The 22057-nt window shown below is 38.4% G+C and overlaps 1 protein-coding gene across 2 annotated transcripts in view; it reads right to left on the reverse strand.

The window, feature by feature from the left end:
* The window catches only part of adamts18 (ADAM metallopeptidase with thrombospondin type 1 motif, 18), a 62463-nt gene extending 42957 nt beyond the window's left edge, over positions 1–19506 (reverse strand). Inside the window, exons 1-3 of one of the 2 annotated variants that reach the window (XM_048184701.1) lie at positions 19061–19506; positions 18899–18971; positions 17061–17380 (exon numbers count right to left, since the gene is read on the reverse strand). In XM_048184701.1, coding sequence (XP_048040658.1) covers positions 17061–17380; positions 18899–18971; positions 19061–19174 — 507 coding nt within the window. In that variant the 5' untranslated portion in view covers positions 19175–19506. Of the gene's footprint in view, positions 1–17060; positions 17381–18898; positions 18972–19060 lie in introns of those variants that run through there. The other variant, XM_048184702.1, reaches the window with a different exon arrangement.
* Positions 19507–22057: the final 2551 nt, after the last annotated feature.

The following is a 22057-nucleotide window of genomic DNA, read 5'->3' on the forward strand; positions in this document are numbered from 1 at the left end:
GCATGCAACAGATGCTGTCAACGGAGGTCAACTTCTAGTTAACCAGGAATATTCCTAAAATGACACGTTAGCCTCGAGATAACCCTCCAGACTGAGTTAAAATCAGAGCACACAGATGTGGGACTGAAAATATATCAAATCAAAGGCATGGAGGTATTTAGGTGAGTTTGATGTCATGGAAGAAAAGCCCTCCAGGAGACCATCGACTTTTACATTCCTGGTTGTGGGGGATTCATGGTCCCTCCAGCTGAAACGGTGGTTAAAAAACAGCTGTTGCAGTGTCACAAAAAACGGGCATCACCATAGTTACAGCTGTCAGTACACAATAAACAAACGATGACATGGCAGGATGTAGAGCAGCCCGGGGCTTCTGAAGGCATCTTAAAGAGCTGCCCATTTATCAAATGTTTCAGTACAGAGAGCAGAAGAAAGTTCATATGCAACATAACCTTTCACCAGCTTGTTTTACAGTGACGATTAGCATTGCCACAAGCCAGGCATGACAGGTATGATAGACTATCATATCTACATCCTCTCTCAACAGCACTCAGCCCTTAAAAATCTCTTAATTAACTCCCTTTTTTGAAGGAAAAGGAAACCTGAGAAGTATAAGTGTGGAAGCCTATACTGTACATAACCATGCTGTGTGGTTATTATTAAAGTCACCAAGAAATCAAAATGGACAGTTCTTGTTCTTTGGTACATTGCAGTATTTATTATAAATGTGCTCTTGTAATCTTTAATCAAAGTAACTTCCCCTCCCTCCTGCAACAACATCTCGGCTGTGTCCGAAATCACCGACAATAGGGCACTATTTGAAGGGACAGCCATTTGTAGTGCCTGAAACCATGATTGATGTTATCTTGTGCATTCATTCAATCCCATAATGCACTGCAATAACGAATATACAACTGATGTATGCTCAACAGAGAATACCCATAATGCACTGTGAGGGTCATGCCGAGTGAATTCCCGCATCTTGCCAGAACATGGTGCTCACAGCTGAATCATCTATCCATCCATTTTCCAAACCGCTGGTCCAATGTAGCTACAGTGTAATATCATACAGGTATAAATGTCTTTTTAATTGATTATTAAATTGCTTACTTAAGGTTTATACATGCTAGTTTCCATGACAGAGTTCAAGATAAATCTTTTCATTACTACTGGAGCTGCCAGTTTTCTAAGTTTCAAATGATCATTAAATTGCAAACACAAACTATGCAAAACTCAAGAGTCTGAATTCACTCACTTGTTTTCATTCACTCTTTCAAGTGTACTATATTAGTGGACTAATGTAGGGAATAGTGAATGAGCGTATAGGGACTATTTCAAATAGGTATAGGGGGCTCTCTTGATTACATGTTTACTGGCACGAAGGCGGGACAACCTGTCACTCACATGAGATCACAGTAACAGCAAACAATAATGCTCCGACGCTCCAATCAATTCCCGATGGACAAAGTCCTGCCCTCAGATATGTCACAATAGGGAAGAAAAGACTATCACAACTTTAATTTCATGACTACTTTAACTCTGCAAACCTGGTTGGCCATTTCTAACATATTCCATCCCGATCTCACAGCAATTCGTATGTATTTTACGAGATGGGTAATTTGTATGAATTCGTACAAGTGAGGTCACACGAATTTGTACAAATTAGCCACCTGTGAGATTGCTGTGAGATCTCGTTTTTCGCTAAATTGTATGTATTATACTAGTTACCAAATTCGTATGAATTCGTATGAATGACCTACCCCTAACCCCACCCATAAAGCTACCCGTCACTGGCGTTTCAACAAATCAAATGAATTTCGTAAAATACGTATGAATTGGTCGTGAGATAGCATTGAATAATCACATTAATATTAATTGAAAGACTGAAATCCCATAACCCAGTCTCCTCTCGTCCATGTGTGTCTGTCTGTGTTGCTTGGGGGAGTTTTATTTATCTTTTAGAGCTGAATTAGATGGCATGTTTGAGAGGTAGGTGGAGGAGGTCAGATATTCATGAGCAGTTGATTAATGAGGTGTGGGGTCAAAGGCGAGCACAAAGCTTATCGTCTGCTATGATAGTGACACGCATTGGTGCCCTGGGACACATCCACAACAAGCCAACACATGCACATACTTAACCATTTCTAATAAAACATGTCAAAGCTTAATTGCTTCATTATAAGTCATATACATGTGTCTCCAGATTTATTTGGTTTGGGTGAGTGTTTCTACAATGCTGTTTCCAGCAAAATATAGTAATATTCCAGGGTGAACCACTTTTCAGAACTGTACTGCAAGTAGGAAAAACAATATATGTCAGCTTCACTAAGCAAACATGTACTACACATTCAGGTCTCATCCTTTCTTTAGTTTTGCATAATGAATCTTTTCATTGTATTCAGTAGGACCCTGTGATTTCCGCAATGTGGAGGGAATAAAAATAGAATGTCACAACAAAATTTGGATGAATAAATCAAAAGTTGGGCTGTACACAAATCGTGATATGAACTAGTGTCTGTGAATATTAAACTGCAAAAGACTGCTATTTAAATATGAAGTCTGCATATTCTGCACGTCTCTGTATGAATGAGCGGCGCAGTTGCATCTACTACACATAGCCTACTGAAGCACGCATGGTGTTTTTAGTGTCTGCCGCTTCTCTATATGAGGACATGAACACACGAACTTCATCTTCAGAGCTGTTTTGTGAGTTCACTCCATTAGAAACTCAAAGGTCTTCACTTGTTTTGTTTGGTTTAACTTCAAGAAATTATGACAGAAATATATTATTATTGTACAGTAGGATATAGTTTTCAAAGTAATAGTTTATTAAAATTGTATTTAAGGAATATCACATAAAAATATGAGGTACTCAATATTAACGTTTTCTGTTGATTTTATTGTATAAAAATATCGCACTTTTGCAATCATGCTGTTTGTCCAAATTTGATTTTGAATTTTGAATTTTTGTAAAAAATGTTGTTCTTTAGGTTTATACACTGTACATACCGCACACAATACATGTGTTTATTGATGTGTGAAATGTTTTTTTTTATCAAAGACTGTTTTACTGCTCTTGCAGACAGGCTAGAGTGGAGTAAATGATAAAATAGGTGTATCTCTGTTGATTTATTGACTTTTGTCTCTTTCCTGTTCAATAATTGCATACTCTTTATATGGTCATATAAAATGTGACCACTAAGTTATCGATAATTCAGTAACAATGACTACACTCAGCACCTCCTGACAGGCCTGGCTTTGCTAAGTGGGAAGTGTTGCAGTTGTAAAATAGGTCACGTTACTCTAGACATCAGTGCCAGGACCATATACAGTCTGGCAGAGCCATTATTACCAAAGAGACAAACTTCTGAGAAGGCAGCTGACTCTCTCTCTAGGTTATTGTGAGCAGTGTGAGGAATATTTTACCTACATAACCATGAAGATATAATAAACAAACTGTGCTAAAGATGAGCCACTCTGTCCTGTCAGTTTGGCTTGGGGGTGAAATAAATACTGAATGTTTTCTTAAATACTGGCTACATGACACAAATTCAAACATAATATTTAGAGACTTGCGGTGTCGTAAAGTAACTATATGTCACGGGACTGTGCATCTTACTGAATGACTTGAGCTGAGGTCATCTTCCCTCTTTAAGACAAGATCTTTAACCTCTGTCTCCCAAACTGCTGAAACTCACACATTCCGTCTGGCTTTGGAATTCTACCTAATCCAGCCCTCCACGAACAGGCAAATCCTTGCAGAATAGCTGTGCATTTAGTCACTGATTTTACCCTCTTGTGTTCTTCATGCCCCTGTGTGTTTGATCCCGCGTGCTCCGACCCCTCCCGTCTCACAGGTGGCAAAGTAAACACAGGGCACTCCCAGGGCTGAGGCGGTACCCGCAAAAGCCCATGCTGTGAAAACAGCGGTAAACCATGGCAGGCTGCCGCAATGATCTGGGGCATCTGCTCCCACCGTTAAACACAGGGCAACAAGGGCACTCGTCTCTCTCCAGCCACGCTGACCTCTCCTCTCATGGCTAATTGCTTTCTTCCACTAACTGAAGGCAACAAAACTGAGATGACTGATGTGAGATGTTAGTTTTTACCAACATCTACAAACATGATCTCAGGAAATAGAGAGAACTCAGTATATCAGTTCATTGCAGAAACTTTGCAATGCATTTCATTTTGAACATAAAAAATGTGTATTTTTATATTTGCTAAAAATAATAAATATATTAAATGGATAGTTCACCCAAAAAATGAAATATTATAAACATTATAAATTATAAACATATGAAGAGTTTGGTTCCAAAACGCAATAATTCCATTTTGATTAATTTGAGTAAAAAGGTGTTTTCTTTACCAAGAAAGTGGCAAGATGAAAACCACTATTTTCTGTTTCAAACTTTCACATAGCATCTTTTGGTTATAAAAACATTAAAAGTTTAAATCTACATTTTGATTTTAAAAAGTTTATTATAAAAACATGTTATTTTTTTCCCCCAAAATGCAATAAATCCATGATACTTTTTTTTCAAAATGCAATTAATCCATCAATATAAAAGTTATTTTTCAAATTGAAAATACACAACAAAGTAAGTTGATTCACACATATATGACAGAGTCTAAACTTTGCCAACATTTATCTTATGTACAGACATTTTACTAAAAATACATTCAGCCGTCGCTCCCAAAATGAATTCAACGGGTCATGTTGTTAATGTTATAAATTATTTGTCATTACCGATTAAAGAGTATCTTGCGCCACCGCACTGTTAAATAAACACATTTGCCAAGTACATTGTTATTAAAATCGGCTTTTTAAAAAGCCTTCAATGTTTACAGTGGGTGGAATGGTGCGCTGTGATTGGTTGAGAGAGGATATATCACGTTTTGGAGAAAAAGGAGACTGGCGTTTGTCGCATTTTGGAAAGAAAGGGAGGGAACATGACAGAATAACACGACGAATATCGCATTTTGCGCAAAATTAATAAATGACTTTTCAATACTGACCATATACAATACTGATTTTGGCGGAAACTCGATTTTTTTGAAAATGGCGTTTATCGCGTTTTGGAACCAAACTCTTCATATATAAACAATGATCAGTGAACATCACTCAATCGCTCAACTATGGTATACGGAAGCTCAACCGTACTTGCTTGACGCGCAAGAACAAACATTGTTGTTCTGGCGGAAACTCAAATGTGCTGGCGTGACACGTGAGAATGAACCTGATTGGTTATCACGTCAAGCAAGCAGGCATGAGTTTCCGTTTACCAAATTTTGAAAGTTTCCTCATATCCTCATAGCAATCACTATGTTAAACGATCAAAATGTATTTTTATAAATATCGTTTGTGGAAGGCGTAGGACCATAAAATGTCCATCCAATTATTATATTTGGTCTGAATTGAATAATACGATGCCCTACCTGCCTGTCAGCATATGTTTTTACATTCCCTCGTGCACCCTGTTAGCACAGACATCATAAGTCATCAGTGTGTTTTATGCTATGCAGTTTATACAGATTACAGACAGACCTCAGGCACAGAGCACCGCAAACAAACAGCTGCCACCTACCGAATGAAAACAACGCATGCTGCATGCACAAGATAACTAAGAGATGGCAACCCGTGACGTTCTAACCAGAGCTGTTCATGTCCTCAGACTCAGAATTATACATTTCCGTGTCAACAGTATCAACACCGAAATAAATCTGCAGCAGTCAGGTACAAGCTCTCTTCGTTGTTTACATTCATTTTTATTGTAATGTTATGTGCTTTGAGACATGAGGAAGTTTAACTCCATCTCTTGTGGTGCTTAACCGAGAGCAGCTATGAGTGTGTCTTTTTCATGTGTTTTGGAGGAGGCGTGGCTTTGGACGGCGATTTGCAGTAGGGTGGGATTGTATGCTTTCAATGCTAGCAGGCTAACATTAGCATTTCCCAACTGCACCTTTAACATTAGTTATCAACATTAGTTAACATGAACTAATAATGAACTGCACTTCTACAGCATTTATTAATCTTTGTTAATGTTAATTTCAACATTTACTAATACATTATTAAAATCAATGCAGTGTGGGGTATTTTAACTGCTGTATTTTTATTAACAAAGATTAACAAATACAGTAACAAATGTATTGCTCATGGTTTGTTCATGTTAGTTAATACATTTACTAATGTTAACACAGAACCTTTTTGTAAAGTGTTAACAAAATATCTTAATTTAAACAACATGAGGGTTAGCAAATTATGACAGAATTCATTGTTGAGCAAACTAACCCTTTAAGTGTCCTTTATTCTTTATTTTATTGTAGCTCCACATATGACATGCAAAGAGAAAAAAACAACCTATTGTGACCACTTTAGCTAAAATCATCAAAGATTTTTCTTAAATGCAAAACGTTTTAAATGCAAGATGTTACTGCAGGACAGTGCTGAGCCCTGCGATTATAGCAATCATTAAAATGTAGAATCTGCAAATACACACAATCAAACATATAGGCTACCACTACTAGTAAAAATGTAATGCACACTGTGGAGCATAACCATATTGGATGTAAAAGTGTATTCCACTACCTCAGGACATCTATTATCATTCACACTGTCTGTGAGTGTGGGTTTCATTTGATTCAAGTAGGAGTCATAGAGTGTGCCACTGTAAAACTGAAATCTGCATTCAAGCATTAAGAACATCAAATGCAAATACAGACTATACACAAGACGCAAGTTAACGTCTGCCACATACAAATCTACCAAAGAAGTGCAGCATGTAATTTACTTTCTTTAAATAACAGGGTTAAGATTCTTTTTTGATGATAATAGTGTGGAATCACCCTATTATTAGTGTATTGGAATTACAGTGTAGTTTTGCATTAAAACTTTACTCACAACCAAAAAGCCAATGCCATTGATCCACGTTCTGCACAAATTATGAAACACCGCTTTCAAAAATAACCGGACAACTCCCGACGCTGTGATGTGGGTTTGCATTTGAAACCACACTGACAGAAAAAAATTAACAATTTCTTTTCACTAATTTCCACTTGCCCTCAGAGTTGAGTGGGGATGAATGGCTCCAAAAGCTGGCATTTTCAGAAAAGCTGACAGATTTTGTTTTCTGGCATTTTCTGAACAAACCATGTTAGCACATTATTTGAGATGAGCTTCCTGCAGTGAAGCCCTCCCCGTACACGGCACCCCGCAAGCATGTGTTTAACCAACATCCTGAAGGACCTCTGCAAGTCCACCTCACACAATTATCACACATGTATTCCATTTGTTTTAGAGACATAACAAACTTTACTGTCAAATATCTAACAACTTAGTCCAGCAGTTAGCAGATGGAGGTGCTTTGCTTCGATAATGGGGGTAAATGGATTCCATCTGGGGCCATCTGTTTTTTGGCCATTATTTCTGACGGGAGGCAGAAAGAAAGGAGCTGGCTGAAGACATGAGAGAGGAAACTAACTGAAGAACTGCAGGGATCCTATTATCACAACATCAATTTTCTTTTTTTCTCTCTCTCTCTCTATCTCTCTCTCTCTCTTCTAATTCATTCTAAAAGAGGAAATTAAGATCAGTATTCAGGTTCGGTATTCAGATCTGATGCTACTGAACAGGGGTTCATGAACTGAACTGCAAGGGGGTTCATGAGTTGATTAAATTACTGTAAATCATAAAAATAAATTAAATTGATTAATTAATTGATTAATTACATCATAAAAAGAATATATATATATATATATATATATATATATATATATATATATATATATATATATATATATATATATATATAAGGTTTAAATGAAAAACAATCAAAATAAAATACCTAAAATATTTGTTTGTAATGTGTTTACCTGCATGTCATGTGACCATTAATCAACATCAGAGAACTGTGGATGTGTGAATGTATTGTTAAATTATTGATTTAGTCACTTAAAATCTCAGGGAGCGCTTCAGCTAAATATTTTACGTCAAAGGGATTTGGCAGACAAAAAAAAAAGGGGGAATTTCTGCTGTAGAAGATATTACTGATCTGCAGGGTGTTTTATAATAATGTGTGACGGGTGATCACATAATTACACAAGTGCCTAACTACAGCCTTCTACAAAAACCACCTGACTACTTAAAGCCTATTACACTCGAGGGAACGAAGGGAAGCACTCAACCACAGTCTCTTCTTCTGGTTTCAAATTCATGTGCCAGACTTCAAGTTATCTCCTTCAAGAAACACTTGTAAGGGATGCAGATTAGAGGGCCACTGTCTGCTGCCAGATAAACACGTTCATTTTCACAGCGAACAGAAACCATGAGAGCTCTTTTAACTCTCACTCCCCTCACTGAGTCGGAGTCTTCACATATTCAAAGGAATATAAGATGTTGGGAGTTAACTAATAAACCACGATCCTCAAAGCAGCTCTCTATGGATGACTTAACCACAGGGATCGTCTGTTTTATGTGGTTTCATGAGATCTGTCTTTGACTACATCACTAGTGAGTCTTCAGTGCAAGTACGGGAAATAATTTATTGCCTGTCTCTGTGATTCTATGAAACGTAATTAGCATCTCTTTGTGTAAACTGTGAGTGTTGTTAAAGCCTCCAACCATGGTATTATAATCTAGATGAGTAAGTGCTTACATGCTGTTAAAGGCTGCAAGGGAGCAGTGAGAAACCCAAAGCTGCTTATTACCCTGCTTTAAAACACATCTGCATTCCACCGCTGGGTTACATCTGACCAGAGCATCAACTCTACATGGCTACAGAGGGGTGAGAGTGTGTGTTTGTGCGCTCAGAAAAATAATGGACACTTGAGGGGCATTTGTGTATTGGAGATCTACACAAACTCACAAACTGCTCTTAACACTGGGATATCTAAGATCTTTTTAAACTCAGAGTTATATATACAGTGTATCCAGTCATCATTAACCCCAGGTAAACATATTATGATGTATGATATATGCAACAAGACTATGTTTACCTGGGGTTAATGATGACTGGATTAACAAAAATGCCCAAAAGCATGTCTTCAAACTGCAATTAACAGGCATGTGATCAGCTAAAGAAAGAAAAGAAGGAAAACCTGACCCCACCACCCCCACCCCCAACAATTATTAAAAAATAAAATATTACTACTGTACTGTATCATTATTATTTTACTTTTATTTAGTTTTTTTTACAAAACAACAGTAAAATTACAATACTAACACTGAAGAGGACATTGCCTAGATTTACTGCTCCACTTTGATACAGATTTGGGATGCTCTACATAGATGTTATGCATGTGGTGATAGCACGTTGTTGAGTTAATGCAGTAGGGGTGTCCAGAGTTCTAAAAAGGGGGGCCGTGGCAAGGCTAAGGGATAGTGTACGGTCAGCAGATTGTTATGCAAAATAAACAGCTTCAGAAACTTATGCAACTTCTGACACAAAGGGCAAATGGATTTGCAACATTCACTTTGCCACATCCAGTTTAGACAGCCCAAAGACTATAGATATAAAAAAGACGGTCCACTGCTATTAGTTGTGCATGGGAGAAACTGTAATGCGCAATATGGCAGAATACGTCCCGCCTTCCCATAGAAACCTGAGACTCGCGCTTAGGACTGCACATGCGCATTGGCTCATCCAGCCTGAAAAATAAGCTTTTTTAATGCTATTTGAGCATACGAAACAACATTTATGGGACAGCTCATGTCAGATTTCATTGCTGATTTGAAATATGTTTTTTAATTGTGAGTTCGCCAAGCAGTTTTTGAGATTTCAGGATTCCCCCATTCAAAAAGATAGGACTTGGTCTTGGATGCCCTAAATAGCTATGCGGAGACGTTGCAAATATGGCCGCCGAGTGAACAGACTGTCCTTGAAAGGGACTTTGGACAGCCGTAGCTGTTGCAGCACGGCACAACACGACAACCATCGCGTCCAGTGTAGACACTGTGAATCTCTCCATAGACCTTAGTCAGGTTAGATGCCATATTGAATTTTACATGATTGAAAACGACTGTGAGACTTAGAGTCTTTACATTGGTAGTGTATAAAGTATCCTAGATCCCATAATTTTCAAAACTGACCTTTTTTAACTAAGTGTTTGTCTGCTGAAGGTTTTTTTTTTTTTTTAGAAAGATGTATTGTCAGTTGACAAAACTGCAGGTTGTTAAACTACAGTACAAAACACACTGAACATCTATCTCTCATAGCCTCATTTTCATCTGTCAAAAATTAAATATGGTGCCACGCTGACTAAGATCTATTGAGCAAGCTTGAGCAAAATCACAATGAAAGCTGGTTTATTGTGTAAACATAATAAACTAAACAAGTGAAGTAACTAAAAAGATAAAGCTGCTGCCCAAGCCTCAGATATCACACAGCTAATTTGTCAATGACAAAAACGTATCCTTTCATAACCCTATTACTCACATAAAGATGCATGAGCTTGACTAACATAATTAAACCTCAATGGAGAAATGAGAATTTTAAAATGCCCGTCCCAAATGGTCTAAGGCATTAGATATGGGATTCCTTATAATATTTATGGCTTCTTAGAGTTGGTGTGACAGCCACTTCACTACTGCCCATTAGTTTTAGGTCTTCAAGTGAGTGAGAACAAGAGCTATTACAGGACCAGACTGCCTTTCCCCTTCCTTACTTTCTCCCAAAGCCTCTCTCTCTCTTTCTCTCTCTCTCTCTCTCTCTGGCATCCCCAAGCAGCCTCTACATCACTGTCACCACACCGACCACCAGGGAATAGCTCCTGGCAACTCCTATAGTGCTAACATGGCATAACACCCCATGAATTATGAAAGGGGGAGTGGGGAACATTTGTAACTACAAAGAAGCCCAGCATATATTCACTCTGGTTTCAATTTGTCTGTCTGCCCTCCCAAAACTCAGACAAGTATAAATGTCCACCACGTCACCTGAGTATTGTCTCCCATGGTGCAGCGCTTTCGACTCTTAGCTAGCAGACTCAGAGTGGTTCATACATAGGACTGAGTCAAATAGTGGCAGGAAGAGTCCCAGACTGTTCCCAGGCCTGCCCCTGTAGAGATATGTGTAGGGTATCGCTAAATACATCATGATATGATACATCGTGACACATATGCTGTGATTCAATACATTGCATTGTTGCTATTTTAAACAAATTATTGTAAATCAAACAAACAATAGAGACTAAATCAGTGAGTAAAGGCAGTCCAAGAGTTTCCAAACATTTGAATAGACAAAGGACCTTTTTTGCCCATTAAAAATAATACCACACTATTTATACTGTGAGAAAAACTGTAAATGTGATACTATAAAAATAAAATAATTAAACATTGAATAATTTCCATTTATGTTGTCATTGTTCTAATGCCTTGAGAAAAATAGTATCTGAAAAATATTACATGTACTGCTAGATGTACAAACATTTGTTGTAAGTATATACTTAGTTTTACAAAAATATATGCAGATTTGTTTATATTTGTAGTGTTAAAACTATGGCTCTCACCAGAACAATCATGATTAATCTCTTGATTTACGTATTTGGACTCAAACATTTATTTTTTAACTCTTATAAGTAACCCTTACCAGGCCCGAACCGCGGTTTGAAAACCTCTGATTTACATGACCTGCTTTTATCATAATCAAAAGAATCATAGTATCTCAATATAAGATTATAATGGCACTGCCCAAAAGTTCCAATGCATCCATATTTTAATTATGATGCACGGAAAAAGCTCAAACTGGGAGGCCCCAAACAGCAAAAAGCAGCAGAATCCATAAGTACCAATCATCAAAACAAACATGTCTGATGGAAGCCTCAAAGCATTTTCTCACAATTTCCTGAGTCAAAAAAGCACTACAGATCTGCTCTCGGAGTCTGTATATGGTAATTCCCAGCCTCTCTCTTCCATTGATGTTTGAATGGCCCGGTGCTCTACTCTCACTGCAGTGTATCCAAGCTTTGAGCGCACTGACAGCTTTCCTCCTTTCCAGTCAGAGTGAATTAGCATCACAACTGTCCCTAAGTGCAATCCCACACGTTAGCGCATCAGCTTGAACCAGCAGGTCTTATACTGAATAAACACAGCTGAAGTGCTTCAGCAGCAATTCACACACATACACACCTCACACATTCACAGACAGTCTAGCACCCACAAGGTTGGACTATGGGCCGGGGTGTCCATAAAAGATAAAAGAACACTTTGCCATCAAAAAGACTTGATGAAACACCACAACCCCCAAAGATAGAGAGTCTGTGGGAAACCTGTTTATCACATCATAACTTTGTATATATTGCATAATTGATTCAGGTTTCCGTTTGTTTTTACTCGTTTGCACAGTTTACACAAAAGGTATGATTTACATGAATTTACATTTAATGTCACATCAGCTTCTCAGTCAATATGAAGGCATAATATTAATTTGATTCATTCAATATGAGTAATAGATCATTAGATTGGTATGCTTGAATAAGTTACTCGGGACTTGGGAGAAGTAATGTCTGAGATGTTTGGAAAGAGCTAAATTCAGTAAAGGGCAAATCAAGTGAACCCCCTGCCCTAAAAAGATCTGATTACAAGCTATTCAAAAGACTAGGATGATAATTAACTATACTCAGTTGTCTGCTTGATAGACTCTAAAACACTCCGCCTACATTCACATTTCTGGCCTAATCACGAAAACTTTGGGTTCATCTCTAAATGAGAGCTAGAGAGAACATGAAGCAGAACATACACTACCATTCAAAAGTTTTGGGACCATAAGAGTTTTAAAGATTTTTAAAAGAAGTGTCTTATGGTCCACAGAACTCTATTTATTTGATCAGAATACAGTTAAAACAATAATATTTGTTAAACAGTTGTGTTACTTGATATTTTTGTGGAAAATGTGATATATTTTTTGAATGATGACTAGAAAGTTTCAAAGAACAGCATTTAACTGAAACAGAAATATCTTGTAACAATGTAAAAGTCTTCTACTGTCACTTTTGATCAATTTAATGCATCACTGCTGAATAAAAGTATTCCTATATATATATTCCATTAATAAATGTTGACTGAGATAATTAATTGATTCACAATGCCAACATTTGTAACCTAAGGCTATTTAGTCAACCTATTGTTAACCTACCCAGCAGTGTTTGCTAACATGCTAATTGTTAGCACACAATGGTGCCAGTTAGCATAAACAGATAAAGAACATGTCAAGTCTACTTTTTCATTACCCGCTTTAAAAACTTGATCTGACAGGTCTAAGGATGCACTGAACTGGACTAGCCAGAAATTAGTGCCCAAGTGTCAAACAAATCATAACAACTAAGTAAAGCAACACTGCCAGAATAGTTCATTCATCAACAATCCAAGTTGAACAGTATTATGAAAGATTTCCAAGTCTTTCATTGTGGTACTAGATCCAGTTCTGGGCAGCATGGTGGCCCGGCCAGTCAAAACACGTCTAGAAAGCAGGATCAGCCAATTCAAAGGGGGATGGGCTTGAACCTGTCACCATCTATATGGAACAGTGACCCAGGGAAGGCCCGAGGATGTGGATTTGTCTATGCCTAGGCTGGAAAAGCAACACTGAACTTGCACGACCATGTGACCCTGAAGCTTGATCCCGTGGAAGTTCTGACCTCTGAACAGGAAGTATCAGAGCGCCACTTTAGAAGCTCCACCTGCTAATCTGCTTTTATAAACCGAAGCAGCTTGCACTGTGGGACTAGCATTCATACGCCATCCTGGATGCAACCCATCTAGAAGATTTTGAACCAACCTAGAAACAGTACGCATGACTAAACTAATCCACAAATCAACTAGCATTTCATTACTACGATGGTGTGTGTTGTTTAAGGGTTTGATGGAAGACGTTTGATCATGCCGTGAAATCTGAGGCCACACAATCCATTTGAAGCAAGTGATAATAGCAATTGAAGAGCGCTCAGTAATTAAAAACTTTAAATGAGGCAGGATTTAGCAAGTAAATCCCTCTGTTCCTGATTTAAAGGCCGGGACCGCCTGTTCTTCATTTAACAACAGAATCCCTGTCCATCTGCTATGTTATGCACTGTTTAACAGTGAGCAAAAGGACTAGTACAAGCAAGTCAGGCTTTCATCAACTCAGTAACCTAATGAATGACATTACCTCTGAATGTTTTGACTATGGGGGTTCTCATCCAGATAAGCATTGATTTTACTTTTGGACTGGTATTCTCGCTACACAAAACCTCTCTTCCTCTAAGCAACTGCCTCCTCAGCCTTTCACAGCACAAGGGGTGGCTGCGGATCAGCAGAGGGATGAATGGGTTCTCATTTGTACTTAATCCAAAGCTCCTCATCAAGCGGAGATGACATGGAAGGGTTAAAGTCCTCTGTTACTCGTTCTTTTTCAATCCAACAAAGAAAGGGAGAGTGAAAGAGGCAGAGTGACAGTGTAAGAGACCCCTTTTTTCTCAGACATTTCCTTTTTCTTCTGTACATTTAAGCACAAAATCTGAAGGGACACACAGGTCTTGTTTGGCGTCCTGTATATCTGAAATAGGGGCACCTTTATGACCGTCGAGAGAATCACCTAGAGCTCGGGCCATCATTCAAAAAAAGAGCTTCAAAAGAGGGGGGGGGGGGGGGGGGTAGATCAAAGAGTCCCTGCAGTCTATTCAGATGCAATTGCTCCCAAATCACATTGTGTTGTCACACAGTTTTAAAAGAATGGGTCACTGCTGTTTTATTGTGGAGAAGCTACCACTAATGAAAAGGACAATGCAAAGATTAGCGCTGCCAGCCAAGCGTCTGAAACCTCACTCTGTCTTTAATTGTAGAGAACATGGGAGACAGGAAAGTATGGCAAACACAGAACAAAAGAGCAGGGAGTGGAGGCAGAGTCCATCAGCAGAACTCTGGGGATGATTTTACAGTAGCCCACTATCCAAGGTGAGACGTGATCCTTACTGAAGGAAAACATAAAGACCCAAGATATGTCAAATCTCAGTGCTCCATCCCACATAAGCCATGTCTCTACTTTGGTTTACTTCATACTTCAGTGCTCCAGTGAACCTGTTTTACTAAGCTCTTCATGCACACTATATACTATACGCTTAGTGGCACACTATATACTTCCTAAGCTCCAGCAGACACAATATATACTTTACTAAGTATAACTCAAACATGTTGAGACATTGGCAGCTACTTGAAACACGTCCATGTACTTAATGAGTAAATCAAAAATGGAAAAGAACAAATATGACCTTCCAAAAGTTCCAAAAATTATTACGCTAAATCTATAGTCATAGTTTTTCTTGTGAAAAAATGAAATCAAAATTAGACAATGGAACACACTTATTGTTGTGTTTTACCAGCAGAGATCACGGTAGAATCAGTACCCGTATAGCCGAAGACGCAGAAAAGGTATAAACCCAGGAGACTGACAAAGACAAACAAACAAACAAACAAACAAAACAAAAAAACAAACGTTAACAGGGCATCAGTCATCAAATGTTTCCACCTGGTATTAAGATGCGTTTTGGTCAATCGGATCACAAGAGGACGAGGGAGACACATCCTCATTTACACCTGATGTTTTAATCCATCTCTTTTGTCCATTTTCAACCACTTCTGTCCTGATTTCTTCGAGGGGTGGGTCTATGGGTGGGTAAATGTATGAGTTTTTTCAGATGTTTTGATCTAATGGACAAAATAAGTTTGTGCAATTTAAACGCACCTGGAGATGATGGAAAAACATACGGAGAGCACCAGCTTTCATTTCTGCTCTGACAGCCACAATACCACACCGAACGCTGTGAAATGGTGAGAGAACATTGTGCTTGGTATGTTTTTCATCTTCTGACAAAGTTTAAATCCCATCTGGCTAGGGCACCTCCCATAATGTTTACGCATTAGGTCAGTAGGCGGAGAGTAGGCGGTCTTTACTGGCTGTTCAAACACATTCAACCATATGAGCGTTTCCACTATGAAAGCAATCCAGTCGAATGCGTTTTCGACTGTCTCTGGAAATGGTCGAAAGTGGACAATCTCAAAATATTATACACCTGTTTACACCTGTATTTAGCGTCATCCACTTTTGATCTGATCGACCAAACTGCATCTTAATACCAGGTGGAAACAAGGCCTGAGTAGTGATCCTTAAGTTGCTTATTTTGTTAAAAACAGGTAAATTAATTCATCTTTTATACCACTCTCTTAAACTCACTAGTATTAGTGTAATAGACATAAAACTCAAAATCGATTATGCTGATCCACATCAGTACAAGGCACTGTAGTGTCTAAGTATGCACAAGACACAAAGCTTGTTAGCAACTTAATTATGCTGCCTCTTAAGATGTTGGCTGCATCCGAAATCGCATACTTCCCTACTATACAGTAGACAAAAAAAAAAAAAAACAGTATGTAACAAAAGAAGTATGTCCGAATTTATTCACAGTACTCATAAAAGAGTAGGCAAAGAGTACCCGGATGACCTACAACTTCCAGCGAGATTCTGAAGTGTGGACGCTTTACTATCCCATGAGCCCACGGGAGAGGATTTGTGAATGGCATTAAAGCAACGTCACTGACACTGGTAGGTCACATGATAATGACAGCATGGCGGATGTAGTACATCAGAATTACATTCATACTGTATAGAATGTACTTTTTTAGCAGTCGTGAAGTAATTACTAGTACCTACTCAATAGAGTATGTGATTTCGGACGCAGCCATGGTTTGGCCAAATTTGAAGGCAGCTCTGCAAGAGAATTCCAGAGGATCAGTGGAAAAATCCAAGATGGTGGACATAGCAAAAGATATCATTCAAAACTGAAAACAATTAATAAAATAATTTCAAACCAGAAGATTAACCTGAATATTTTTACCAAAACATTTGTTGGGTGAAATATGTTCAGAAATGTTTGCTGCCCATGTGGAACATTTTAAATCAGTCACTTATGAGGTTCCATTTCAGGTAGGATGCCTCCATACCTCATAGCTTTCTATGAAACTAGTAGACATTGATGTAGCTCATTAAGTTTTGCAGTCAGTGAATCTTTGAGTGAGTGTAAAAGGAGACACTTACCAGACCTGTGCAGGTGGATATAGCCACAGAGGATTCAGAATGGTTTCGTATGGAACCCTGATAGAGGCAGTTATGAATAGAAGGATTAAGGGTCGCTGTGTTGATGCCCTCTGCACCCAGTGTCTGTATGGTAAACCCCTTTGCCAACACATGGGATGGCTGCAGGTCTAAATGCAATTCCTTGCCAAATGCAGAAACATGATAGTGCACTGAACTGCCAGTTTCTGACAAGGACCTCCTGCTCCGTTCATGTCTTGACACATCATGGGAAATGTAGCCTCCAAATGAGTCCACTTGCACTGGTGTGGTAAATTCGTAATCTGTGAAGGGGGCAAACACAGATTAAATCATCTGACTCAATACCAATCCATCATCAGTTAATTACTGCATTAGTCTCACTAATATAATTTAATATTGTAATGTCAGCAACAGTGTTCTGTCCATCAGAAGTTGGGACAGATTGTTTTGTCAAGTCAAGTCACCTTTATTTATATTGCTCTTTATAACATACATATTATTTCAAAACAGCTATAACTAGAAAATAACTAGAAAATGATTCAATGATGCAAACAGAGTTCATTACGGCTGTACAGCAGCTCTAAAAGAAAATTGTGTCATTGTTCAGATGAAGACAGTTGAGTGTTGGTTCAGTTCCATTGTAAAGATCATCAATTATTAGATGAGATCATTTCATCTAAAGAGAAGTTCTGCAGAAAACATGTCATTGTCCAGCTCAGTTCAGTTCTCATCCTATAGTGTCAGTGCAGTCAAATCAATAATATTCTTGAATATTAAGTGTCCCCAACTAAGCAAGCCAGAGGCAACAGTGGCAAAGAACCTAAACTCCATCATGTTACAGAACCAACAAACAATGTGTGATTATGATTCAGGCTGCAGATTGTGGAACAGTAACATTCCAATATTTCTTCCAGTTCCTTTTGACTGAAGACTGGATTCACCAAGCCAGTATGGAGATGAAGCTGGTCATATGTCTGTGCTGAGGACTTGGCTGGTTCTTGTGGTCATTGCTGAGGATCTGTGCTGGTGCTGAGATGTTTTGTGACCTTGATTCCATGTCTATTGTCTTTGTGGTTATTTATATGCTAGGAAACTCCTAAAAGCTGACAATTTTACCAGACATACACTTTTAAAATGGTCAGTCTTTCTCTTCCAGGAAAATTTGAGCAAAAATACTGATGACTCACCCTGCACTACACAGACTTGTGTCCATTGAAAAGGTCTCTAATGATAATACCTCTTGACTTTCTGTATATCACTGTTCACACTTTATTTTATGTTGCTCTATGTACATGTCTCATATTTCTGCATTCTGAGCTTTACAAGCATTTCAATGCCATTTGTAGCCTGTGCAAGCTGTGAAAATGATGAATAGGCTATAAATTAACTTATATTTCATGTAGCCACAATTTATATACAAAACTAATGTCAAGCATTTAACCATAATCTCGCGAGGAAGTGTTTCCAAACTTTCCACTGGTAGTGTAAATATGACGTAAATTATATTAAAACAAATTTTCTGTGACTAGCTATTACGCGGCAGATAAGAGATGAGGGAATCCCTTTAATGCGCCCACACATACAGTACGCGTGCTAGCGCACGACCACCGGCACAGGAAACTCACATCTTGGGAGTATATTTATGTTGTAAACCCCATAATTCCCCAGATCTATACAGCATGCTTCAGCGTATTTATATAGCCTACAAGTATATCCAATAAGAACAGGTAAGGTTCAACCAGAGCGTGAGAGCGGCATTGGCATCAATCATTGTCATCATTAAGAATAGAAATACAAGTGCAGTGCGTAAAGACACGAACCTTGATAGAGGCCGCCGGTGTCGCCGGTAAATGAGACCGATGTCACAGAGTGGAAGCAACAGAACTGCAGAGCCTGCAAAAGTGCAAACAGCTCACCACAATTAACTTGCTAAATGACAGCGAGTACAGTAATAAATAATTAATTATCAGTGTGTCACCTGCCTTAATAAAGTTCCCAAACGACACACTCGCCAGAAACCTCACTGATGTGCTGTTTACCAGAGGGACTTGTAAACTCCAGAGCAAAAGGAAAAGGCAATCCATGTTGGCATGCATGCACCTTTACTGTTACCTCTTCAAAAACGGGGAAAAGAACGATCCGCAAATCCATGCAATGCAATATAGAGACATTGCTAATTGTTTAAACTGCCCTGTTTCTGCCGTTCCTCAAGTAAAATCCACCGGGTCCATTTGGATAAAGCGCACCGCCTCTGTTTGCGAGCGCAGGTACACAGAGAACTGCTGAGCTGTGACAGTCGGCGTGTGTGTGTGTGCGTGCGTGTGCGTGTGTGTGTGTGTGTGTGTGTGTGTGTGTGTGTGTACGGCAATATGCGGCAATAGTGGCACCGGCTGATGGGGAAATGGTGGGGGTTTATATTTCCACCAATCAGCGACGACCATCTGCGGGCGATTTAGTCAGTGCATTAGCGCTCCTCACTGTCCGACCGTCCATAAAAAAGAGCACAGAGTTCATTGAAATGGGAAGCATTCGCAGCACTCCCTCTAAATGAACGGTCCGAGCAAGTAAACACACGCTGTCGAAAGAGTTTATGTGTTCAATGTGAAACTGAAGAGTTGTGAATGGGCTGCGGGTTGATTTATGAAACTGTACGCTGTACTGTATAATGAAGCGCTTTCATGTCAGGTCTTGTTCCTAAAACTGTACTATCATCTGTTCTGCAAGCGCTCAGCTGATATTTAACACTTAGGCTACATTGAATGTACAGCAGTTTGATTATATAGTGATTACAGTGTTCTAAAACTGTGACAACTCATTCAGGCTTTTCTCAACATTGTGCAAACAAGATCTCCTGAAGACCCGATTCCAGTTATATGTAGCCTATAAACTCTTCTTACAAGGCAACTTTTGAGAAAAAAAAAAAAATTGGAAGGAAATGCTCTGTTGTTTGTTGCCAAATTACATAAATTAGAAATAAATTTAGTATGCTACAATTCTTTCAGAATTTGTTTACACCCTATAATAGAGAATCAATTATAGATCAGTAGTTTACACAGACTTTGAATTACCTTTGAGAGGCACCATGCATGTAATCCATTGGCCCTAAATGGTTAAAGGGTTCAAATGAAATTTCTGTCCTTAATTACTCACCCTCATGTTGTTCCACACTCGTAAGACCTTTGTTCATCTTCAGAACACAAATTAAGATATTTTTTGATAAAATCCGATGGCTCAGTGAGGCCTGCATTGCCAGCAAGATCATTTCCTTTTTCAATGCCCAGAGAGGTGCTAAAACTTATTTAAAACAGTTCATGTGAGTACAGTGGTTTAACCTTAATATTATAAAGCGATGAGAATACTTTTTGTGCGGCAAAAAAATGAAATAATGACTATATCTAGTAATGGGCGATTTCAAAACACTGCTTCATGGAGCTTCGAAGCTTTACGAAGCTTTTGTTTCGAATCAGTGGCATCGAAAAAGAAATGATCTTGCTGGCAATTCAGACCTCACTGAGCCATCGGATTTTATCAAAAATATGTTAATTTTTGTTCCGAAGATGAACAAAGGTCTTAAGGGTGTTGAATGACATGAGGGTGAGTAATAAATGACATAATTTTCAATTTTTGGTGAACTAACCCTTTAAATAAAAAAATATCAAATAAAGTCCCAACAAGCCTATAAGTAAACTATAACATAACACAATACGTTTTTTGGTCAAGTCGGACATTACAAAGAAATAACATTCAGTAAATGAGTCAGATTAATTCAGTGAACGCTTTGACTGATTTCTATGTGTTTTGGGCCTGTTTACACCTGGTCACTTCATGCATTTTCTCTGATCGGATAGCTAGACCAGGTCTAAATGCCCTCCGAAATGCATTCAAGACGGATATAAATCTGATCGCTCAAACCACTTCAGGAAGTGGTCTGGGACGCATTCCAGTCAAAACTGAACAGGTCTAAATGCATCTGGTTGTTGAAACCACATATGTAAATTTAACTCCTCCCAAAAATACTAAAAAATAAAAGTGTGAGAGCGTGTTATAGGCTAAATAACGTTATAGTCAGATATGACAGCGCTACTGCAGCACGCATCGCTGTAAGTCGCAGGCATAACATAATCATCTTCATTAAAAGTAATGAGACTAAATGATCTTACCAGTGCTGTTGCCGCACTTTCTCCTATTTAAAAGACTTTGATTTTTAAATTAGCTAATGATCAATAAAATGCAGCTCATATTTGTTGCTTTCGGTGACGTGAACTCCATGAAACCTGCATATAGCGTGGGAATTGAGGATCGGATTTATAGCCGTTTTGCGGAGACACGTTTATGTGGCCAAGTGTAAATGCAATCGTTTTTATAAATCAGATAGCTATCCGATCAGAGAAAACGCATGAAGTGACAAGGTGTAAACAGGCCCTTTGATTCACAAAAAAGTATCTGCACAGTAGATTCATTTTTTTAGAAATCGGAATAGTTGCTCGTTTTCATTCAATAAAGCATTTTCAAAAAGTCAAAAATCATTCAAAAAAATTCTGCTCATTTGGGCAATCACATTTCAGAGATTTAAGCAGTCTGAATATGAACTGGTTCTTGATTAACAGAGGGCAGTGTTAGTACACTCAGACTCCAAAGTCTTAAGACAAGAGCTCTGACTTGGGTTCATTTGAGCACTCTCATTTGTTTGACTGTTTCCCCTGTTTGCTAGTTTATTAAAAAATCTCATAAAACTACGTGATTTTCATACTAAAATGTTTCTGAATCACATAAAAGTTAAAATCTAGGTTCAGCTAAAGCATCAAAGATCAATTCAAGATGTCATAAGAGGTGGATTAAAAGTAGTTTGATATTTATTTTGTTGTTGTCGTTTTCAATGGTTTCTGATTTTGCCTCTAATTAAAAAAGGAGGCCAAGATTATCGTGCTCTACACAATGTCAACCATATGACTAGTAGCTCAAAGAAAGTCTCCATGTGA

This window comes from Megalobrama amblycephala, linkage group LG3 (genome assembly GCF_018812025.1).
Source record: "Megalobrama amblycephala isolate DHTTF-2021 linkage group LG3, ASM1881202v1, whole genome shotgun sequence".
In the NCBI taxonomy this organism is placed as follows: domain Eukaryota; kingdom Metazoa; phylum Chordata; class Actinopteri; order Cypriniformes; family Xenocyprididae; genus Megalobrama; species Megalobrama amblycephala.